Genomic DNA, 18,666 nt, shown 5'->3' with positions numbered 1-18,666 from the left:
GCCCAGTGCTTCTGCAGCTCAGCAGGAGGGCTGGACCTGACTCCTGGGTGACAGGACTGGCTTACCAGGCCGGGAATGTACTGGCAAGATGCCCAGAGGCCCAATTAGCAAAGGCATGATGATGGCCGTCCCCAAGGCCTCCAGAGGCCCTGGGCTAGAAGAGGGAGGTCACCTGTAACCCACAGGTGCACATGCTCCAGCCGCAATGCACTTCCTGGGTAAACATCCTTCTGAGATGTAAACCCACACACCCACACATCCACACACGCACACATCCACACACCCACACACGCACGCATCCACACACCCACACACGCACGCATCCACACACCCACACATCCACACATCCACACACCCACACACCCACACACGCACACATTCACATACCCACATGCAGAGCGAGGCAGGATCCATAAAGCTTTACTGGAAACGAGTCATAGGGAGGCAGCAGGTCCCAACCATCCACCTCAGTGCGTGATCCATCCTCAGGTATTCCATCCCTGGAGGGATCCTGAGGGATGTTACCTGGATCCCAGAACCTTGGGGGAGGGGAAAGGTCAGGAAGGGATGCCAGTCAAGGGGTAGAGACTCTGGCTGCCCAGCCTGTGGCTTCCATCTCTCACTGTAGCTCATCCAGGCCTGAAGTAGTGCCACTGTGCCTACAAGCCTGGCATCTCCTCCAGCCTCCTGGGTTTGCCTGTGGTAACCCATACCATTCTCCACATCCTTAGCTCCGTGATCTCTTCAGTTCCCAGCTCTCTCCATGGGGGCTTTTCCCTGATCCCAACTCCCAGGGCTTCTTCCTGAATCAGGAGACAGCTGCTGACCATCCTCTGCCGTCAGGGCAGGAACCCAGGACAGCAATGTCTGTAATGATGAGTCCTGCCGAGTCCGTGGTGGGGGCCACACTCTCAATAAATGCTCATGAATGGCTTGGTACATTGACTGGTGAAGCAGAAGCATGATCCTCAGGCCTCCATGTCCCCTAGGACACCCAAGTGATACTTAGGTACAAGTTCTGCATGACCTTGACTTCAGAGAGGGCAGAGCTTGCCAGGAGCTGGCCAGGAGTCTAGGGCACCTCTGTCATGATAACCCTGGCTGAATCCATGTGCCTACCCAGACCTCTTCTTGCCTGTCTATTAAATGGGGTTGTTGCCAGCCTGACCCTCATCTGGCATAGAGCTAACCCCCTTCTGAGCATGCCCCCTTTGATCACGAGTCACAAGAGCTGCAAGTCACTGACGGTGTGCTTACCTCAGGCCAGGCCTTTGTCCAGACAGAGCCACACTGACCTCAAGCCCTACTATAATGCAGTGACGTCATCTCCCATGGCACAAGGGGACCAGAGAGGCTGCCACCATTACCGAAAGTCATGGGGCTTGATTTGTGCAGCCTGTGTTTCAGGCAGTGCCAGAGGGGAGGGGACAGCTCCCAGGACTAATTCTGTGGCACCACAGAAACAGAACCGGTCACCCCCTGCCACCTGCTCCCAGCCCCAAGTGGCCTCAGAGAAACAGGCAGAACTCTGTGCACACAGAACGGCCTGGGGGCTGTTCCAGTCACCAGGCCAAGGAAAGCATGGTGTATAAGCCCAGCCAGGCTGGGAATGTGAGTGACCTGCCCACTAAGCCACCCTTCCTTTAGTCCTAGTTCTAAAGCCTGATCCAACAGGGAGGGAACATTATGGGTCCCACTGTGCCCTTTAAGGAACACAGCTACACACCTTACTGACTATCCCCACTCCCACCCCACATCCTGTTCATTACTCTGTGATCAGCCCGTGCCTCCACTGACACAGGTCTGAGGTCAAGAAGAAAGGACCCCTTGCTCTCTGGGCCTGGGGGAAGCCAGGAACTAGAGAGGCTAGTAATGTCCACATTGAAGGTCACAATAGGGCCACTGGTGGCCAGAGCTCCAAGCGGCAGAACAATAGTTAAATTGACAGCTGGCCTCGCCCAAGCCTCGTCCTTTGGCCAGCTCAGTGATGGGATATGAGCCGTTCCCTGGACCGAGGAAGGCACACCTAGGGAGCTGTAAGGCTGAGTCACTCAGCTCTGAGGAGCTGGCTGCTGGGTGGCGGCGGGACCCTGAGAGCCCTGTGCATCTCCTCCATTTCCCTCACCCCCTTATCTGACCATGAAGGAAGGGCGTCCCTACAACACGCAACAAAGCAGGTCTCCACTCTCTGAGCAGTCATGGCAACCGCCAGGCAGCCTTGGCCACCTCTTCACGTCTCTGCCCTTGGTTTCGAGACCCTCACATCCTTGAGTGTCAAAAAACCTTCAGAGGCAGCACAAGAGTACATCGAACCCTTGAGCATCAGAAGCCCCAGGCAGAGACAGCAGGCTCCTCTTGGGGCAGGAGAATGGGTCAAGCTGGCCCCTCTCTCTTTCCTAGGGCTTCATAAGATCCACACAGGCCCCAACCCCACCTCAGCCGAAAATCACCAGGAGACATCAAACAGCCCAGGGCCCCAGGATGTATTGTGCTTTCTTAGCTCACCTGGAGCCTCCACAATGCCACACCTTCCCTGCCTACGCCCATGAGGCTGGGCATAGTTTCCCCTTCTCTGGGGAGTTTCCCCTCATCCTGCCAGCACTTTATGCCCTGTGGCCATGCAAGGGCTAGTGGGTCTGTCCACAGACTAATCACATGATGCCACAGGTGACTGCAGAACCACCACCATCTTGTTCATTACCCACTCATCATCACTACCACCATCTTCATCACTACTAACCTCACTGGTGACTGCCCTCATCGCCAACACCATCGTCACCAACATTATCACAACCATCATTATCATCATCAGTATCATCACTAACATAAACATCATCACCATCATAAGCATCATCACCAACATCACCATCACCATCACGACCGCCATAACAACCATCACCACAGATCTCCACCCTCACCATTGCTTTCTGAGGCAGCACCGTTATAGTCAGTCACCATTACCATGGACACAATAACCATCACAAAGATAGTCTAGACCTGTGGTCACTTCGAGCACCACCCAGCTGGGTGAGTTCTGAGCAACGGCCCAGTCAGTCACTGTCTCCAACAGAATAAGGATTCCCTGTGCATTTGTTTTTAAACAGCTGCTTTCCCCACACAGGAAAGTGCCCCATGAGACCGCCTGACGGTCCCAGATGCCTTTCCTCAATTATGTGGATCAACTGTCTTTCCAACAATCACATGACTTTCTGTGGGAGGACAGAAGACAGGCAGAAAGGGAAGATCCCTCGTGCTAGAGGCTCGTGTTTGAAAGAGAGCCTGGTAGCTGCAGCCCCTCCCCTGGCGAGCTGTGCCATCTTGGAAGGTCTATACTCTCTCTCAGCTCTGTTTCTCTATCCGTGAGGTGAAGACAATACCACCTGCTACATGTAAGACAACATACATATACACATACATATACACACACATATACACGTGCATATACATATACACATACATATACATATACACATCCATATACACATACATATACACATACACATATATATACACATACACATACATATACACATATATACACATACATATACACATCACATACACATACACATACATATACACATACATATACACATACATATACACATACATATACACATACACATACACATACACATGCACATACATATACACATACACATATATATACACATACACATATACACAGCATAGAGGATATAGGTGATGTACTCTCCCTTGGCTCCAGATGGGGAAACTGAGGCCCACCGGGTGATGGTAGCCTACCTGAGGTCAAACAGAGGGTGAGAGTGACAAGACTAAGTCCCGGATCCTCATGTCCTCATTGTACTGGTTCTGAGCCTCAATTTTGGGTCCCGAGCCCCTGCAGGAGACTGGAGTCACCACCACCCACTACGTCACTCACACCTGACAGCTGGTGAAGATGGGGGCCAGTCACTCACCACGGGGAGCCGTAGATCCTGAAGCCACGCACCGTGACCTCTGAGTCCTGCAGGTAGATGCAGTTGGTCAGCAGAGACTGCACGTTCTCGTAGTTCTCCGGCTTCAGCTTGGACACGGACGGGAAGTAATAAAAGTCCTGCTTGATGAGGTCCGCCATGAACTCCTGGTCGAAGGTCAGCTCGTGGTTGCCCGCAATCACGATCTTGTACTCGTAGGGCAGGCTGCCTGCGGGGTGGGCATGCACAGAGCTGCTGGCGGCCCCTGTGGAAGCCACAGAGCCACCAAAGGGAGATAGCTGGGGGCAGGCACTGTAGTCCCTCAGCAGGGGTACCCCACTGCCCCATCCTGTGCTCTGAATCCGAGAGACAGTGGCCCAGTCACTGCCCCTGGCTCCGCCTGGCCGGCCTTTACTGGCCTTCAGTCCTAGAGCACAGGGAAGTGTCCTCCCAGGTCCTAAGCTGCCTCATTTTCCTCTGCTTCCCTCCCTTCTGTCTACCTCTGACTAGAAGAAAACCTGACAGGGGCCATCAGTCCCAGCTGCCACCAGTCTCAGCTTTCTCCACCTTGGGACATTGCTTCTCAGCCTACACGAGTGAGCTCTTGGTAGAACCCAGTTCAAACCTTCAGAGATGCTGCACTCGGGGAAAACCCCAGTGCCCAGCAGCACACAGTCAAAACTAGGTTCTGGAACATCCAACCTTCTGAACACCGTGCTCTGATGTCATCTGCAAGGCTCAGGTCCAAGAACCACACAATCAAGTTACAGAAAACCAAGCGGCTAACAGCCGCAGTGCCCAGCAGTGCCCACCTACAGGGCATCCTCCCCACCGGTCCAGAAAGTGCCTTTTACCCTGCCCTCACTCGGTGCCCAGGCTCTACGATGCCCAGCCCTCTGCCTCGGCTGCTGCGTGAAGGAAACTGGAATGGCTCTGGAAGCTCTGGTTTGAATTTAAAAATAAAATGTCGGGCTGTGGAGACAGCTCAGTTAAAGTGTTTGCTTTGCTCCAGCCCCAGAACCCATGCTGTTGTTGCTGCTAAGGTGTCATTATTGTTGTTGTTATTGTTGTTGTTATTGTTGCTGTTTTTAAATCCAGGCCTGGTGGCACACACTTATAATCCCAGTCCTGGAGAAGCAGAGAGAGGTGAGTCCCTGGGCTTACCTGCCTGCTGGCCTAGCCCACCTGATGAGTTAGTGATGGATCTTGTCTTAAAAAAAAAAAATCAAGACTGAAGATGTCTAAGGAATGACATGGTAATTGACCTCTGACCTACACACACACACACACACACACACACACACACATACACACGCACACGCACACGCACACACACACACATGCGCACATATTGCATGTGCCCACGTAGAGTTATACACACAAATGTGGGCACACACACACACACACAACCGATGTGAGTGTTCCCAGGAGAACCAAGTTTGGTCTCTGCCTATCTTCTTGGTAACCCACGCTCAGGATCTGGAGTCAGAATCAACAACTGTGCTGAGATGCAGCCGCTGTGTGCATTCTGGGAGACGCCTGTTCCCGCCCTCGCCTGAGAGTCAGGCTCAGGGCCTTGTGATAGGTGAAACAACATGACACCATGCACTCACTCACTGCTGCATGACCCAGGCAAGATAGAAAGGTGACATTTAGGGGGACCGTGGGAATGGGAAGGAGCCCTCACCCACCTCCGCCTGCCTGAAGCTCTCACTGCCTGAGGATCAAGGTGGTCCACAGCCTCTCACAGAGACAGATTTCAGATCAGAATGTTAGAATGGCACCAAGCAGTGCTCAAAACCCGAGCGTGGGCCTGGAATATGCCCATACTTCTTTCCATGTGGGACCTGTGGTTTCCGGGGACTCTCACTAACAAGGTGATTAACTGTTCACAGCGAAAACAACTCTCAGCTCCCTGTGTGACCCTTGTGACCCAGTGCCTTACCTTATCAGCCTTAATCCTATCCACACAACTTCAGAAAGACTCCCTCTGAAGTCAGAGAGAGAGAGAGAGAGAGAGAGAGACAGAGAGAGAGAGAGAGAGAGAGAGAGAGAGAGAGAGACCTTGAAAGCCTTTGAAGATATAAATTCAGAAGCCACTGAATCATGTACATGACTACTATAAAGACAGTTAAGGTCAAATCACTGTCTCCCTCCCCAGCCCCTCCCCCACTGTTCTCCCTCCCCCACTCCTCTTTTCTCTCTCCCTCCCTCCCTCTACCTGGCACATAGCCGCATATGGGGTACAGTAGTGTGTACTACTGTTTGTTTACAAGTTCCTCCCTTCCTCCCTTCCCCCCCCCTCTAATACCCATAACTAACTCTGTCAAAATGTCTTCTAGGGGCTGGAGAGATGGTTCACCAGTCAAGAATGCTGCTGCCCTTCCCTGAACCTGTGTGCCGTTCTCAGAACTCACATCTGGAGGCTCACAGCTGCCTGTAACTTCAGCCCCAGTGGACCTGACGCCCCCCCCCACCCGTGGCCTCTGTAGTTGCTGCACTTACATGCACATACAGACAAAACGTTAAAATCGCCTAATAAGCTCTGATTCTACTCCCGACTGACTCTTCCTGAAGTTCTTTGCTATAACTTCTCCTGAGTGGAGATTAAAAAAAAAAAAAAAAAAAAAAAAAAAAGAGGAACTACCCATCTGGAACACTCCAGCTCCCCCTGACAAACCCACATCCCAACGGCAATGAAACTGAACAGTCTAGACGCCAGAGACACACTTTCCAAGCAGGCCCACCTGAGACCTCCACCACCTGCTTAGCCACCATCAAGGCAAAGGGTTGTGGGCGCCCAGTGGTTCTCAGCCTGGCCAGGGCACCGTGGCTGTCGAGGGACCCAGAGATGCACGAGGCTCCAATCTGCACACTGCCTCGATATCCCTAAGCCCCATCATCAGATCTGGAATGCCATGGTGACAGGACAAGTCTGAGCCCAAGGCTCAGTTCCATCACTAACCTCCTGTGTAGCCCCACCCCCGCCCCACCACGTGTGTCAGCTTCCTCGCGTGTGAGATGGGAGGAGGAACTCCACCCACGTGAGAAATCTCTGGGGCCACAGGGCACACTGGATGGAAATGGACAAAAACTTCAAAAGGAATAAGTGAGCTTCTCTGAGCCAGGATTTGCGAACTAGAGGTGATAAGCCCCACCCCCACCCTGACATTGTCAGCTTGCTACAGCTTTGGGTTTTTCTTTTTTTAATTGAATTTGTTGCCAGCGATAAAAAATTTGAGAGATTCCCAATAAAACGTCACTCCTCTTGGTTTCTAAAAATAAATAATTGTATTTATTATTATTTTGTAGCTATTAACATTTGGTGATCCTGGCTCAGTCATAAAATGTTGATTATGTCCCTTGTACAAGAGGATAGTACCCATTTTCTTCAGTCTCCACCAGTGCTACCATCTCACGGAGTACAGGTCACTCATTTTGGCATATGGTCCACTGTCAGGCATTTGGGGTTTGGGGCCTTGCAGTAGCCACACTTTGGCTGGAGCTGGGGGGTCAGTGGGAGGTGAGTGACGGCCAGTGAGGCTGTGGGGTTGGAGGCCCCAAGCCCCATCCTGAGGTTTACTGCAACCTAGTCCTGCTGGAAAGCTCAGAATCAGGGGAGTGGGCGTGTTAGCTCCACCCACCTCCAGTCCCACCACAAGTCTGGTGAACAAAGCCCCCTGCACCACTGTGGTTGAGTGCTGCACTGTGATGCACAGGTAGCTGCCAGAGCTGAAAACTGAGTGGGGACTGAATGCACAGAGCAGTGAGGAGGAGCTGAACTGACCGCCTGCCCCTGGAGCCCACCATGGGAGGTGCCCTAGTGTCACCAAGATCTTGATTCTCCACAGAGCCATCCAAAGTAGATGTCATTAAGTCCACTCTATATCCGAGGGCCTTGAGCTGAAGCCAATAGACTGGAGGGACCCCATGGCTCGGGTGCAGGGGTAATGTTGCAGATGTCAACTAACTCTGTGCCTCTGGGCCACTGACCCAGAGTCCTTCAAGGCCCCAAGACCCTCAGAGTCAGCCTGGGAGCCTCATTAGTCCTTCCCCAAACACAGGACAAGGACCGGTCCAGGAGGTGGCCAGAGAACCCAGCAGGATGGGTAGGGTGGCCACCATTGGCTGCCTCCATCCCTGGTTCATCCTGCCTTCTACTCACAAGGTGGTCGGAAGAAGCTAGGGGGTGGGGCCACACTAATGGATTTCTGTCATGTCTCTAACTGGGGGTGCTACTTAAGTAAATCAGCAAATTACTCCAACTGCACAATTCCATGCTTCTGCAGTGGTGACTCTGTGGGGGCTGGGTGTGCAGGAAGCTGTCAGCTCCCCTCAGGAGATCCCTGTGGCAGACAAGGAGAGCTGAGACCTATTGTCTCCAGGGTTTATGACAGCACAAAGAACCACCTCCCAGTTCCAAGAACAGGCAGCAGGAGGGAGCTGTACCTTCCCAGGGTGGCGGGTTCAAATATCTGTTCCCTTCAATAAGATGGGTATCCCAGGCAGCACCCCATCCCTGAGAAAAAGGTCTAGCTATGAGTCCATCTGTCTGGGAGGTCCATTGGACTTGACCGCTCACCAGCTGCCTGTACTCTCCACAGACTCTAAGCATTTCTCTCTCCTTTTGACATCTGAGGGAGATGATTTGGGTTGCCAAAGCATAGGACATGCTAGCAAAGGAGTGTCTAAAGAAAAAACCATGGATGACAAAATCTCCTGACACTCCTGTGAAGGCATGGAGGTACAATCTGAACCACCATGCCTTGTCCCTCAGCAGGGGTAGGGGTGTGTGATTTGGGAGGTAAGTAGTAGAAAGGGTGAATGAGTGGCTGAATGGACAGACAGACAGACAGATGAGTAGGTATGCTAACGGATGGATGGATGGATGGATGGATGGACAGATGGACGGACTGATGGACAGACAGACACATGAATGGGTTGGTATGTGGGTGGGTGGGTGGATGGATGGATGGATGGATGGATGGATGGATGGATGAGTGAATGAAATTTTTGGGTAGGTGAGTGAGTAGGTGGATGGACAGACAGATAGATGGATGGATGGATGGATGGATGGATGGATGGATGGATGGACCAATGAACAGACAGACACATGAATGGGTGAGTATGTTGCTGGCTGACTAGCTGGCTGTCTGGGTGGGTAGGTGGGTGGATGGATGGGTAGACAGATGGATGGATGGATGGGTGGACGGATGATGGGTAGGGAATGGGTGTGTGGGTAGGTAGGAGTAAGAGGGAGGAGGGGGTCAGTGGATTGGTGTGTGGATGAAAGAGTAATTGAGTAGGTGAACAGATGAATGATTAAATAGCAGGGTGTGTGTGGAAGCAGATGTAAGGGTAGGTGGTTGGAAGGGTGTATAAATGGATTTATAAGGCTGCATGCTGTTGTGGGTGGGAAGATGAACAAACCAATGGGTAGATGAATGGAGAGGTGGGTGGAAGAATACACTTCTCAATCAATCTACCTGACAGCATTGACTGTCTCCTTCACATGGAGAGAATCTCCATCTTCCTGGATCCTTCCTTTCCTCCAGGACCCCTGCTCCTGCCGGGCAGTGGCTTTCAGGGTTCCTTCTGTCCATCTGTGTGTTTCCTCCAGTCCTCCCTGCTCTCTAGCAGAGGGGAGTATGGAGGCCAGACTAAGGCTCTTCAATGGTCTGGTCATCCCTGACTTAGATGAAACCCCCTACTCTGTTTTAGGGCTGTGGCCCCTTGTTACAGGTTTGCCTTCTGGTCCCAGAACCCAGAACATCTCACCAACCTGAGTGTGCTAAGACATCTTGTACCGTACTGCCTTCCCACCCTCTACCTGCACACAGAGAAGTGTAACCCCACATCCAGCTACTGCAACACCCCGTGCCCCACCCGCAGCAGAGAAGGGATCTGACAGCCTCCACCAGGGAGCCTCCCGGTGCCCAGACAGGAGCCTGACCCCTGGGGAGGGGGTGTTTCATAAGCAGAGGTGGAACACATCATCTAAGACCAGGTCACACTGTCACTCTGTGGAATGACAAATGCAGGAAGCCAGAAGAGGCAGCCATTGGAAGGTCCCAGCCCAGGGCAGCTCAAGTGAGTGTGTAGCTTAGCTAGTTGGTTAGGCTCAGGGTACCAGACATGTCCAAATGCCTTTTCTTTTTTCTCTGACTTCCTCAGCTGAGGCTTTGGTCAGCCTGTCCAAATGCACGCTCCGCTGGGGCCCGTGTTCATTGAAGCTGTACTGTTAGAAGCCCAAGTCCTGGTCTGCTCTGCTGTAGCCCCCAGGAAATGTTCTTTTAGGACCCCAAAGACAGCAAGAGCAGTTTAGTGATATAATGTGCTCCACTGCTGTGGACAGACACGGTGACCAAGTCAACTCTTAGAAAAGAAGACATTTTACTGGGGCTGGCTTACAATGTCAGAGGCTTAGTCCATTATGATCACGGCAGGGAGCATGGTAGCACACAGATAGACACTGTGCTAGAGAAGGGGCTGAGAGTTCTACATTCTGATTCAAAGGTAGTGACTGGGACTAGCATGGGCTTTTGAAACCTCAAAGCCCACCCCAGTGACACACAGTGGCTTAAGGGATTCCATAGCACTGCAATGGGCAGTGTGCCAGGTGGCCTTTTAGGGTGCATTGGGATACTCACCCTCGACCCTTGTTAAAGGCAGCCTTTACACCTGGCTTTTCAGAACAGGTAAACACCCTACCACATCAGCACGGGGACCCTGAGCTGTCCACCCAGAAACTATGCTCCTCTTCCAGATGGCTTGAGATACCCGGCATTTGCTAGTTAACAGGTATTTTTGGTGAGTAAAGAGACCATGAACTGTCAATCAGGAAAGCAGATGAGGGTGACAGGTTGGGTTTTCCTTTTCACTTGCCAGATGCATGGGATCCAGGAGCATCTGCACAAAGCTTCCAGAGGCAGCCAGGTTGGGGTGCACAGAATGCTGGGGGACTGATTTCTGGGGGAGCCTGCTAAGTCCTGACATTAATCTCCCTCCAAAGAGGTTACTAATCTTTATTGCTAACCTGTCCTATCGAGTCCCAGGCTGCACTGGTCCACACAGCCTGAGCTATTACACTCTGAGAGAGGCACACACATTTCGACACCATCAGTGCTGGTCCCAGAGTGTCACATTGCGCCCGGCAGGGTTTTAGCATGTTCTAAACACAATGACAATCAGGAAAGTACCCACTTACTGCTTTTTTCCCCCTGCCCATTCCCTGTCTCACAGAACACAGCAGTGGGGGGTGGGACTCAGAGACGGTGTAACGATCTCTGATTGCATTTTTAGTGCGTCGTTGACAGTTCTGTGTTTAAACGCTTGCCAATGTCTGGGAGATTTCAAGCTAGCAGACGGCTTAGCGTGGCGCACAGTCTAGGGGAACACTGGGGAAAAGCTAGCTCTGAGAGTCAGCAGCAAGCTGCCAGCGACCAAGTCACAGGACCATGCACACAGCATGGACCATGTGAACCAGTGGTGTAAAGAGAAGGGACTCCATGTCTGACCCAGGCAGAAGAGCCCTGAAGCTGAGTATAGGAGGCACATGCTATGCCTACAGCCCTATAGTGACCTCCCTTGGGCCAGGCACAGGATTAGCAATGTGTATTTGATACTTCTTGACACTCTTTGTAAGCAAACACCATGGCCTCCAGTCTGCAGAGGAAGGCAAACCAGTAGGGTATCAGGCTACAGAGCCCAATCCCTTATCTACCTCTCACTGGCTGGCTGACCCCAGAGGGGCCGTCAGCACCCTCACCTGTAGCCTGGATGTCCATCATGTGCTAGCGAACACAGGAAGTCACACATTTTCACACCCCAGCTGTGTTCCATCAGCTGTATAAGACAGGGGTGCATAGGGGGAGAGGCACTCAGTTAAGACCATGGCACCCCAGAACCCACAGAGAAGCTCAGCCCATCAGAAGGTGAACCAGAAACGGCAACAAGAGCCTCAACAGTGGGTCACGCCATGTGGGCCAAACAGGCAAGTGAGCAGGCTAAAGGCTTTAGTGTTTTGTGTTTAGTATTTAGTGTCTCTGGGCGACCTGGGGCATGTGAACTGTCCCTCATAGTGTGGCACTCTGGGTAATAGGGCAATGGAGAGAGGTCTCAGCTGAGAGCCCCACAAAGGGTCTGTTGGCTGTGCTGTGCTTGGTTTGCCTGTAGAAGTTGTGCTGCTAACCCGGGCAGGCACAGTCCCTGCAGCCAGGGAGATTCAAGACATCAAAACATCGAGACATAGAAAATACAGAAAAGCTGAAGGCTCAGGTCCTGGACCTCAGTTGATTGTATCACAACCTGGGGTTCTCTGGAGATTTCGGCCCAAAAATGGGAGACAAGACAGTAGAGGTTAAAACAGAGGCTTCAAAAAGTCCCAGCATTACCCAGGGCACACAGAGGCTTAGGGACCCACACCCACCTGCGGCTTCCTGCTGCAAAGATGTCACTGCGGATGGACATGTGTCAGCACAGCAGGGGCTCTGCTAAAGCAAAGGCTGGCCCTGCCACATGCCTCAGCGACTCCTGTGGGTCCTGCGTGGGAGGCTCCTGGAACCACTGTGCCACGCTGCTGCCCATATTTAAAAGGCAAATGTGATTTGTCTTCTGTTCTGTACTAATAGCCCAAATGTTTAACTTCCCAACATTTGTTTTTCCTGGGAAATGTTTTTCAAACAGGGACATTCAGTCCTAGCTGCCATCAACTGTTTCAGTGCTACTGTGTGTGGACCACTTCAGGAAGAAGGACGCCTATGCCTCTACACCCATATATAAGGCTCCTCTTATATGTGTCTCCTCTTATATATGTATAGTGATGTCTGAAGTTGGAATATTGAAAGTACCAGTGCCCAATTGTTCCTTAAAGAACCAAGTGCTTCCTAAGCCCCAGGACATATTCTGGAAGAGGGAGAGAAAGATGTTAAGGCCAGGAGATGAGAGAATCTGCTATGAGATTGTGTCTCCTAGAAATATCAGATACCCGCAAGATCTCACCAGCGTGCCTGCCCGCTCATGAGCTGAACAAGGATGACCAATCACCAATCGGCATTCCAAATGGAACAGGGAAAAGTCTAAGAGTCCTCAACCCTACACACACACACACACACACACACACAGCTATCGCAATTGAGGAAAGCTGGGAGCAGGAGACATAGTCTTTTCTCAGAAAAGAGCATACCAATTGTTTGTCTGGTGCTAAATAGTCAGCCCTAAAAACACACGTGCAAGGTTATATTTAGGAATACATATGTATATACATAAATGCATACAATAACGATCAATGAAAAGATCCCATGAATTTGAGGGAGAGTTGGGGGATATGTGGGAGGATCAGGAGGGAGGAAAGCAAGGGAGAAATGTAATCGAATTATAATCTCAAAACTGAAAAGTAAACGGAAGCTGGGAGTGGGCATCAGGAAGGGGAGGAGCCAAGCAGGGGCCACTGCCTCGGTCACAAGACTTGAAGGACTTTGTGGCTCTAGCAAAAAGCAAACACTATTTCAGTTAAACCAAAACTAGTTCCTCATCTACTTCACAACTTCATCCACAGACAGACTGACCTCTCAACTGCTTTGCCTATTGTTCAAAAGTCAGAATGAAACCTGGACTGGGTGGCACCACACCTGTAATTCTAGCACTGAGGAGCTGGATGCAGGAGAATCAGGAGTTCAAAGCCATCCTCAGCTACATAGGGAATTTGAGGCCAGCCTAGGTGCGATGGTTGGCTTAATTGTCAACTTGACAAAATCTAGAATTGTCAGGTTGGCCTGAGGGCACGTCTGTGGGAGATTATCTTGCTTATATAAATTGAGGCTGTAAGACCTGCCCATCATGGGTGACACCATTCCCTAGGAAGGAGATTCTAAGCTACATGATGCTGAAGAAAGCACACCAGGCAGAAAATAGATGTGTGTTAAGCCATTGCCCTCCACTCCCAATGGGAGTGTGGAGTCACTAGCTGCTTCAAGTTACTGCCTTCACTCCCCCATAATGATGGATGTCTGTAACCCGAAACTGTAAACCAAAAGAAAAAAAGAAAGCTTCTCCCTTAAGTTGCTTTTGTTGGGGTATTTTATCACACTAGCAGGAAACAATGCTAATGCACTGGTGAGACCATCTCGACACAAAACAAAACACAACTAAACTTAATTGTATCACAGTTCACACTGATGTAATGTTAGGTCAACTATGAACCTGTACTGGCTGGTTCCTCTGTGATTCTGAGGTTTGCATGCTGGGATTGCTCTGAACCAGTTTCAAAGGTGGGTGGTCAGCTAAGCAACTTGTCACTGGGCCAGCCTAGCAGCCACTAGAGACAACACGAGTAAGATGTGTCATTCACTTAAGTTTTTTGAGCTCTCTCCAGTTTTGTTGGTGTAAGTACTTATAAATATAAACTTCCCTCTTAGAACTGGCTCTGCTGAGCTAGGAATATGGCTAGAGACCTGAATTTGATCACCAGAGCCCATGTTAGAACTGGGTAGGCATAGTCTGGAAAGGATCCTGGGTTCAATGGCTGCAGACCAGTTCTAAAATTAAAGTTGGTGGTTCTTGAAGAGTGACACCCAAGATTGTCTTCTGGCCTAAATACATATACACATGAACAAACATGTGCATACACACACACACATACACACACACACACACACACACACAGGATTGCCAGTGTTTAGCAGGTTCTGGTTGGCTATGTCTCCACTGTAATCTGATTCTGATGGGTAGGGGGGTGTCTCATCTTTTCTAATCGATGGCCATAGTCTTTAAATCTCTCTCTCATCCTCTGGTGATTTCTGTCCCTTTTCTTACTGCCAGGTTACAGTTTTGTTCCACTGTTTTCTGATGCAAGACACTATTATATGTTTAGCATTTGTGATTATGCTTTATAGTAAGTTATTATCCATTTTGAAATAATGTTCTTTTAGCAAATGAAAAGAATGTGTCCTCTGTGCCTCTGGAATATTCTATCAAATGTCTTCCAGTTCCATTTGATCCACAGGTAGTCTCACTCTGGTGTCTTTCTGCTGCATACTGGTCATGCTTCTCCAGATCTTAGAGAAACAACAAACCAATACCCAAATCAGTAATAGAAGAGATTACAAATATCAGAAAAGAAATAAATAGTGGATAAAGGAACAATACAAGGAATCAGAAAATTGTGTCTTTGCAAAGATGGGCACCACAGGACTTTTAAGGAATATTTTTAAAGAAATTATATTAGAAGATGAGAAAAATTCTAGATACATATGCTCTTCTAAAATCAAACCAAGAGGATTAAAAACTACTAAAAAGAATGATAATAAGCAAAGAGATTGAAACTGTTATTTTAATAAGTCTCCCAACAAAGAAAAGCCAGAACTGGGTGAATTCACTGGTGAATTCCACTCAATCTTTAAAGAAAATGAACAGTAGTGTGCCTCAAACTCCTCCATGCAACAGAAAGGATGGAGTGTTTCAAAAACTCAATTCCTACCATGGTCTGAATAGCAATGCCCCCTCCCCCCGGCTTGTGTATTTAAATGGCTGATCACTAGGGAGTGGCACTGCTTGAGAGGGATTAGGGGGCGTGGTCTTGTTGGAGTGGGTGTGGCCTTGTTAAATGAAGTGTATCACTGGGAGGTGGGCTTTGAAGTTGCAGAAGCCTAAGCCAGACCCAATGGCTCTCTCTTCTGCCTGCTGCCTGTGGATCCAGATGGAGAACTCTCAGCTCCTTCTCCAGCACCACGTCTGCCTGCACATTGTCATGCTTCCCACAATGACAATAACGTACTGAACCTCTGAAATGGTAAGCCAGCCCTAATTAAACATTTGCCTTCACAAGAGTTGCAAAGCTCATGGTGTCTCTTCACAGCAATAGAACAATGGCTAAGACAGTACCCAAGTTGGATACAGGCACAACAATAAAAGAAAACTGTAGACCAATATCCCTGAGATACAAAACTTCTCAATAAAACACTTTGCAAAGTTGTTGGATTGAATCCAACAGCACACTAAGAAGACCGTACACCATGACCAAGGCGATTCTTTCCAGGGGCACGAGGATGGTTCAACATATGCAAATGGGTAAGTCTGACACAGCACATAGGAAGAATCAAGAACATAGGAAGCACATAGGAAGCTCTCATGCTAAGCGCTAGAAGGAAGCTAAGTGAGGAAGAGCCACATGTCAGCATCATTGAAGCTGTGTGGAGCAAACGCCTAGCCAATGCCACGCCTGTTAGGTGAAAACAGAAAAAGAGTTCCCTGAAAACCACGAAGGAACAAGACAGAAGTATTCACACCTACCATTTGCACTTAATATGGAACTTGAAGATTTTGCCAGAGCGATCAATCAAGAAGAAGTAAAGAGGATAAAAATAGAAAACAAGGAAGTCATGCTACCCCTGTTTGGAGTTGATATATATTATCCCTAGGGGAGCCCAAATACTCCACCAGAGGAGTCTTAAGACTGATGAACAAATGTAGCAAGCCAGCAGGACACAAAATCAACAAGCAAAAATCAGTGCTTGGGTTGGCACGTGAGCTCAGTGGGTAAAGGCAGTCACTGCCAAGTCTGAGGACTGGGTTCCTGACCTCTATTTATGCACCATGGCAAACACACACACACACACACACACACACACACACACACACATACACACACACACATACACACACACATACATACACACACAAACACAAACATACACATACACACATACACACATACACACATATACACACATACACACATATACACACATACACATACACACGCACATAAATAAGTCTAAAAAGAGATTTTTAATCAGTAACTTTTCTATACACCAATAATAAATGCACTGAAGGAAAAAAATCCAGGAAAACAATTTTGTTCAATAACCTCAACAAAATACCTAGGAAAAACCAAGCTGTACATAGGGAAGACCTCAACAATGAAATCTCAAAGCAAGAAACTGAAGAAGCCCCAAGAGGATGGAAAGACCTCCCATGCTCATGGATCGAGAGGGTCAATATTGTTTAAATGGCCACATCATCAACAGCTATGCACAGATTCAATGCAGATCTCAGGAAAATCCCATTTTCATATGACATTGCTGGCACATGTATGTGGTGTACATGTGTGTTTACATGTGTGCAGATGCATATATGTGAACATAAGTGTGTGCATGTAGTTCCCAGAGGCTGAGGCAAGTCTTCCTTGGTCACTCTCCATCTTATATATTGAGGCAGGGTCTCTCATTCAAACTCAGAGCTCACTGATCCAGCTAGCCGAGGTAGCCAGCTTGCTCCAGGGATCCTGTTTCCACTTCCTGAGAACATGTGGACCACCGTATCTTCTTGGCATTTACATATATTGGACATTGAGGAACTGAACTACACAGCAATCACCTCACCTACAAAGCCATCTCCTCAGCTCTGTGGTCATGTTACCAAAAGCAATCTATAGATTCAGTGCGATTGCCATGAAGATTTTAGTGACTTTCTTCACAGAACTAAAAAAGGCAATCTTAAAACTCAAATGCAAACACAAAAGACAGATGGCCAAAGCAACCCTAAGTAAAAAGAACACAGTCAGAGGTATCACAAAACCTGGCTTCAAACCACACTACAGAGCCCTTGTGACAACAGCAAGCACTGATACAAAGATAGACCAGTAAACCAATGGAGCATAATAAAGGCCCCAAATACAACCTATGAAGCTGCAACCTTTGGATTCTTGACAAGTGACAGACCCATTTTTTTTTTTGAAAAAAGATGCTGCCCTCTTTTTTCAAAACCAGACATCTACATACAGAGAATAAAGTTTTGAAACTACTAGTGGGGGACACTGAAGAGATACTGATGTGGGCAACAATTTTCTGTCCAGAAATAAAAGAATTGATGGACAGGATTACAACAAACTATAAAGCTCCTCCCATAGTGAAGGAAACAAAAGTTAGAGAGATGACCCACAGGATGGAAGTCCTCACTGCCAGTCACTCATCAGACAGACAATCAATACCCAGAGGGTTAAACCATAGATGCTATCAGCAAAACACAGTTCACAGAAGGGGAAAATCTGAACCGACACTTCCCCCAAAGAAAAGGCAGACATATGCAGTGATAGAATCTGAACCAGGTTGGAGAGAAGACTGCTCACGGCGCAGCAGGAGGACCCCTCTGGCACCCACATAAGATGCTTGGCATGAGCACACACATGCCTATACTGCTGGAGTTGTGAATAAAGTAGAGACAGTGGGATGGCTCACGCCTAACTTCAGAGTCAGCGAGAGACCCTGTTGCAAAGGAATATGGTGGTGGAGAGTGACAGAGCATGACACTTGAGGTCCTCCTCTCGCCTCCACACTGTGCATAGGTGTGAGCACTAGCACACACATGTGTATATAGCACACACATATACAGAATGCTCTCTCACATACACACACACACATAAAATGTGAAAATCGTTCATCTTCAATAGCCACCAGAGAAATGCAAATTAAAATTTCATTTAGATTCTATCTCAACTCAGTCAGAACAGCTATTTTAAAAATTTAATAATCTGGGCATGGTGGTACACACTTGGTACATACACACAGGGGGAGGGCAGAGAGAGGGGGTTGAGAGTCCCAATAAAGCCAGAGCTATAAAGTTTGAGTGATCCATAGCTGGGAGGTGATGGCGCACAACTTTAATCCCAGCACTGGGGAGGCAGAGGCAGGTAGATCTCTGAGTAGATGGCCAACCTGATCTACAGAGGTCT

At 49.1% G+C, this 18,666-nt stretch overlaps 1 protein-coding gene across 2 annotated transcripts in view; it reads right to left on the bottom strand.

Annotated features, from left to right (window-relative positions):
* The window catches only part of Mpped1 (metallophosphoesterase domain containing 1), a 62,637-nt gene that overhangs the window by 17,659 nt on the left and 26,312 nt on the right, over positions 1 to 18,666 (bottom strand). For both annotated transcript variants that reach the window (XM_052160771.1, XM_052160770.1), the window contains one exon: positions 3,942 to 4,167. In XM_052160771.1, the coding sequence (XP_052016731.1) occupies positions 3,942 to 4,167 (226 nt within the window). The remainder of the gene's footprint in view (positions 1 to 3,941; positions 4,168 to 18,666) is intronic.

The sequence above is a fragment of the Apodemus sylvaticus genome, chromosome 17, assembly GCF_947179515.1.
Source record: "Apodemus sylvaticus chromosome 17, mApoSyl1.1, whole genome shotgun sequence".
Classification (NCBI taxonomy): Eukaryota; Metazoa; Chordata; class Mammalia; order Rodentia; family Muridae; genus Apodemus; species Apodemus sylvaticus.
Note: the sequence above shows the minus strand (reverse complement) of the source record. Positions and strands in the feature narration are given on the sequence as shown.